Here is a 6,000-nt window from a genome sequence, read left to right as displayed (position 1 = left end):
ATTCTTAAGGTTCTTAGTCAGAGCCACCTAACTCTATGCCACTAAATATGCAAACAAACAGACAAACAGTTAGGTTCCCATAGTGAATGACAATCCTTGACCCATCTGATCCTGAGGTTTCCCCTCCCTCAGAGGTCTGGGTGTTACATTTGATTAGGTGTTCAGGTTTGATAAAACATGATGGTTGTCTTGTATGATACTGTTTTTATCATCTGCAGAGCATTGCCCAGCTTTATTGCATTGTGTTTCATCTGATGTGGAAATGATCATGCTTTAATTCCATCATACCTCTGTTATTGAAAGTAATTATTTCTTTGTCCGAGCAATGGTCCAGTGTTCCTGCGAGACTTTGGTGAATACTTTCACAACTCCTTATGTTCAGATTAGTGAGCTTTTACATCCTGGTTGTACCACTCACTCCCACTGGATCAGTGGACACTACTGATAACTAGCAAGTCTGCTTTTTGTCATTCTATTGATCTATATATAACACCATTTCATCTTTTTTTAAGTTATACTGTGACTTTTCTTCTTTAAAAAATGCAGTAAAATTGCATTTTACATACTTACATCAACCATCAGTCATATCTGGTTTCAAAACACCCAGACAGTAAAAGCATAAAAAAAAAACCACTCAGTTTGAAGCTTCACAATTTTTCTGCACTCACCAGGGGGTGACTTCATGTTCAAACATATCTTTTATATGGAGTCTGTGCTTTCATCTCATTATTGCCCAGCAATAAGGTTTAAAACATCAAGAAATTGCAAAAGGTACAAAACATAGCAGACAGTGTTAAGCTTTGTTGTGAGTAGAACAACCACTGGAACAATGTTTAAAAGTCTAGACTGGTTACATGTAAGAATATATTACTATAGTCAATGAATGTATTGATTACAAACATTATATTAATCTTGGATAAAATCATCTTTCAGTTTAGACAGGCATGATTATGCACTAACAGAATGGCCGCATGAGGAAACATTACATTATCAAAAAAAAAAAAAAAAAATCAGCCTGTTATGTGCCAACCTGTGCAGGGCTGGTACTTAGCACCAACACCAGTAAACAGTAAAATTCCCTTACATATATAAAAAAAATTAAAAAGTAAAACTGCATATTTTGACAAGAGATTACGAAAACAGAAAGAATATATTTAGTTTTTTTTTTTTAAATGAATGTGTGTTTTAGTTTGTTTTGATGTGTTTTGTTGTTCTCCATTATTAAAGTTTCCCAATATTAAGTACAAATTCCTAATGCAATCACACATCCTTTTTTTTAACTGTAAGGAGCTCATCTTGTTTCTGTGTGTGTTCTAGTTATTGATGTGTTAAAAGTGTCTGTGTGATAGCGGCTTCAGTGGTGTAGGTAACAGGCATTGTAAAAAGCTAAACTTACTTGAGTCTTTCTAAATTTTCATTATGTAAAATGGCGCGCAGTTACCTCAGTCACAGAAGTTAACCCAGGCTGTTTCTAAAACCAAAATTATAGATGATTTAAGAATTATAAGTGCCGGAATTTAATGCTGCAGTAAAAAGTTGGTTAAGCTGATCTTTCAAATATAATTAATCGGATCAATACCTTCATAAAAAAACTGCTCTGCATTATTCTATATGCATTAATCCAGATTTAATGGCTTTTAACGATCTTTGAACTAACTACATTTAAAAATATCTGCAATTGAACAAAGGCAAGAAACTCATCTGTGTTGGTTCACGTCTTACAGATGTACCTTTAACACAGTGTATGCCATTACTTTAAGTTTTCCCTTTTCTATCACTTTTAAGAATTTGTATCACAGGCTTGTTTTTTATTATTCAAGAAGCCCTCAGGGGCAAGTTCAAACCTCAGAGTAATGATTCATCCTATTGTTCATACCAGTAATCTCTGCTGCTCTTCACACATTTATGATAAATTGAAAAAAAGAAGAAAAAAAAAGATCTCATTTGCTGTTTCTTTAGGAGCATTCAAGTGTAGTAGACACATGATATGTCTGAGTCTTCATCCTCCACTTCATTTCTCTTATCATCTGACATACAGCCAGAGGGTAACAGCAATACACTGTAGTCCAGTCCTCACACACACTTCCCTGTGGATAAGCATGCAGGACAGATGAGTGCATGTCTACATGCAAACACATACAGAAGCACACACACACAACAACAATGTAGTGGGAGCAGGATGGGTACACGATAAGATGAAAAATGCAAACACAGAACTTCATTTACACAAATAACATGAATATTTTACTGATAACCACTTAGAAAGAAGCAGCACAAGGGTCGATTTTCCATTTACTAGAGTTGGAGTTTTAAAAATGGCTGAAACGTCACAGCACTAAAAACTGAGTGCGGTGGTGCAGTTTCTGTTTCATTGAAAACTTTATGGTGTTATGAACAGGGTCCATTTTGACAAATTTGCCTTCCTCTGTCTTCAAGGACGCTCTCACAACAGTACAGCATACTGTATACCTGCACACACATAGACACACACTCACCCGTATCTTGTAGCGCTCTCTGATCCCAACTCGAATGGCAAAAGTGGATCCTGGTAGTAGAGGCATGCACAGACACTCCCCGTATTGGTGAGCTAAACTCAGGTCTAAACAGCACGGCACGAGAGCCCCGAGAATACCTGCGAGCACAACGCAGCACATCATGTGGGTACATGAGTGTTTGTTTACGCCAGACAAAATCCTTCGTATATGTCTCTGTCAGATCCAAAAGTACATTTAGAAAGAGACAATGATGATGTATTGGCTCTTCATTTTGTAGAAACAAGTTAAGTGAAAAGCAAAATATTCCCAATCATTTTCAGTTTAGAAAAATCTACGCAATCTTAATTAAAAGAAAAGCTACTTAAAGCAGTTGTGCTGAAAATAAATAATCTTGTGATAAAAAATGCTTAAATACTAAATTGTTTTTGCAAGAGATGAGTTATTAAAAGTTTGTTAAAACTGAAATGATGCAACTGAACTATAAAATAAATGGGTAATATTCATTAATATTAATATTATAATTATAGTATTAACTATATCTCAATATATTGACATAACGCAGAATGCAAAGCACCGCTGGAAGAAGAAAAAGGTAGTAAATGGATATCTGAAACTGCTGCTATTTGAAATTATTTGCACTTGGCTCTAAACTAAGACTAAGTTTCAAACCTTTTTTTTTCATATTGTATGCTATGGTACATCTGATGGTTTAGCTGAATGGAGTTCTGGATAGCTGGTGAATGGTCACCTAGTTCCAACGAGACTGCACCATCAGCAGCAGAGGCTGAGTGATGATCTGAGCTGGAATAATGCAACGTGAAACAGTAAAGCCCCTTAGGATCTCTGAGGGTGTCAAAGTGACCTCTGTGAAATATTTTATGTATTACAGACCATTTACAGCCACGATATTAAAAAAAATATATATATATTTTCATGCAGGGCAATGTACCACCCTATACTGCATTAAACGTCTGTTGCTATGGGAATAAAAACAGAAAATAAAGGCTTGGTCACCATAATTCCCAGCCCTCTGTCCAACTGAAAGCATGTCATTAAGGGAGGTCTATGTAGAAGGGCAACAGCATACCTCTGGAGAGCCTCCTCAAATGAGTTAAAGCAGAAAGTGTAAGTTTATTGCAGTGGGGCAGAGGGCTGGGAATTATGTCAATCAGGCCTTTATTTTTAGCTTATATTACCATAGCAACCCAAGGATGGTCTTACAGTTCAAGAAGTTAAAGTTCAAAAGGTGGAGGAGCTGCTGTTAAAGAAGAGCTCTTATATGAGGTGTGACCATCAAGTTCTGTGACCTTATAGCGTCTCCCTTTTAATGGTCTCTTTGGACAGCATGGCCATTACTTTTAGATTGCTCCATATTTTTATGAGCTGAGTTGCTGTTTTTGTGTATCAGGTTTTTTTTTTTACCAAAAGCTAGACAAAAATCTAATATGAGTTGAACCTGTTATGGCCTTCATTCGGCATTATTATTTAGAATAATCAATATTTATGGGTTTTTTTTAATATTATTGTGTTTATAAAGTAATCTAAATTATTTAGGGTTAAAAGGAAATGTCACATTTGCTTACTGTCTTGTGGATGAGAGGCCTGGGCTTACATAGGAATACAGTATCTGGCTGTGTGTCTACATTACATGTTGTCTTGTCTCTGCAGACATCAAGCAGGCCAGTGCTCCAGTCCCCTCCAGTCTGAGTGATGGTGGTGATGGTGGTTTTGGTGATGCCAAGGCCGGGCTGCGTCACTACTGGTTCCAACGCAGCAGGGGCTTTGTTTGACCCCCAATTATCTTCACTTCCTGTGGTGACCCGCCCCACTTCCTTCTCTTGAAATGCTATTGCTGAGTCTGTGGTGAGCACCCCCACTTCTTCCCCTTCTTCCTCTTGTAATACAGATGTTGAAGGTGCGGTGAACACCCCCACCTTTTCCCCTTCTTCCTCTTGTAATACAGATGTTGAAGGTGCGGTGAACACCCCCACCTTTTCCCCTTCTTCCTCTTGTAATACAGATGTTGAAGGTGCGGTGAACACCCCCACCTTTTCCCCTTCTTCGTCTTGTAATGATGATGTTAAAGGTATGTTTACTAACGGTTCTGCACTGAAATTAAATTTTGAATAAATATATTGTTAGATGGGTTCACCATCATCTAAATGTCAACTGTTACTCAAGTGCAAGAGAAACAATTTCAAATCAGCAACCTGGCCTCGTGTTTTTCTGCATTAAAAGCAAACATCACATTGAGCTTGGCATTTTAATCCAAGAAGTGCAAATGCAGGAGCTGCAGTAACAACAGATTCAAAAGCTTCTGTTTCTTTTTTTATTATGATTTATCATAGAGGCAGAAGAAAATAAACACAGCAGCATTTTTAAGTTGGGTAAGATAAAAGAGCTGTTGGCTATAATTCTATTGTGTTCAGCGCTGACAACAATGTGTAGTGGTGGGGACAAAAAAACAAAAACAAACACTTACTCGTGTGTGACTGTTGCATCCTCCATGACTAGCAGCTACTGGCATCCAGACAGGGGTAAGACGACGAGGCGAGAGAGGACAGCGAGCAGGGAGTCAGCAGGAATGAGGAGGTGGAGGAGGGGGCGGAGTGGCACTTTCCCAGTGAGAGGGTGTGCATCAGAGCAGATAAACCAGCAGTCAGATGGCTCGGCCAAAAGCTGTGTGACAGAGATAAGTCTTGTAGTTTTCTTCCGTCTGAGACTTTGCCGTGCACCCTGCTAATACAGCAAATGCAGACTTGGCAGATACACATCAGGGTGCATGAACATGAATGTCTGGAATAAAATAATGTGGATGCAAGCGCGCACTTAATACGAACACGCCAGCAGGTCAGAAGACCTCAAATCTTGCAGAAAGAACTGAAACCTACCAAAAACAAACTGAGAAAATGAGGGAAATGCAGTAAGCAGGAATTATTTTATTGTTTGATAAATGGTGGAAGTTAAGAATAAGCTCAAACAAGAGAGCAAACCTATTCTTTTGTTTGACCTGTGACTGATGAATTTAAAACCACTTACAGTAAATGTTACGCTTACCCTTAAGGTAGAAATACAAGTCTATAGAGTGGAGTGCTGGGAAGTGAGAGATACAATGAATTACTTGTGGTTTATGTTTAGAGGCAATGTGTTCATTTCCTGTGTTCTCTTATTGACCTTTATATTTAGACTGACATATTTCACGTCTGACAGCAGGTAACGAAAAGCGAAAGAGGGAAGCAAGCAGCACTTTGTACGTGGTGGAGAGACATGTAGTGAAACTAATGATGGTTTGGACGCCAAGACGGTTCACACAGAAGTACACCCGAAGAGAAAAGTGAAGGGGAACATAGTAAATTACTAAAACATTATACTGTTTAATTTGAAGTCCACAGGATTAAAGCAATGCATCATTTTCTCATGATTATTTTCACTGTCATCCCTGATTAAGTCATTCTGTAAAAGCCTTTCTAAGAGATAAAGGCCTGAAGCTTGTGCTTTTCTGTCC

The 6,000-nt window shown here is 38.1% G+C and overlaps 1 protein-coding gene across 1 annotated transcript; it reads right to left on the bottom strand.

Moving 5' to 3' along the window:
- Positions 1-680: 680 nt before the first annotated feature.
- plac8l1 (PLAC8 like 1) lies at positions 681-5,037 on the bottom strand. The gene is made up of 4 exons (XM_080867212.1): positions 4,978-5,037; positions 4,144-4,604; positions 2,496-2,632; positions 681-2,087 (listed from the first exon to the last, which is right to left on the bottom strand). The coding sequence occupies exons 1-4, from the start codon at positions 5,001-5,003 to the stop codon at positions 1,956-1,958; spliced, it is 756 nt and encodes a 251-aa protein (XP_080723338.1). The 5' UTR covers positions 5,004-5,037; the 3' UTR covers positions 681-1,955.
- Positions 5,038-6,000: the final 963 nt, after the last annotated feature.

The sequence above is a fragment of the Rhamphochromis sp. 'chilingali' genome (assembly GCF_963969265.1).
Source record: "Rhamphochromis sp. 'chilingali' genome assembly, chromosome: 19".
Taxonomy (NCBI): Eukaryota; Metazoa; Chordata; class Actinopteri; order Cichliformes; family Cichlidae; genus Rhamphochromis; species Rhamphochromis sp. 'chilingali'.
The sequence above is the reverse complement of the archived record's forward strand: the minus strand, read 5'-3'. Positions and strand labels throughout refer to the sequence as shown.

Bases quoted from the DNA above. Each gene is read 5' to 3' on its own strand.
- plac8l1 (XM_080867212.1), bottom strand. From the start codon at position 5,003: ATGGAGGATGCAACAGTCACACACGA. The intron at 2,633-4,143 runs GTAATGTAGACA...TTGTGCTCGCAG, and splicing joins CTGCAGAGACAAGACAACAT to GTATTCTCGGGGCTCTCGTG. The intron at 2,088-2,495 runs GTGAGTGTGTGT...GCTTATCCACAG, and splicing joins GAGAGCGCTACAAGATACGG to GGAAGTGTGTGTGAGGACTG.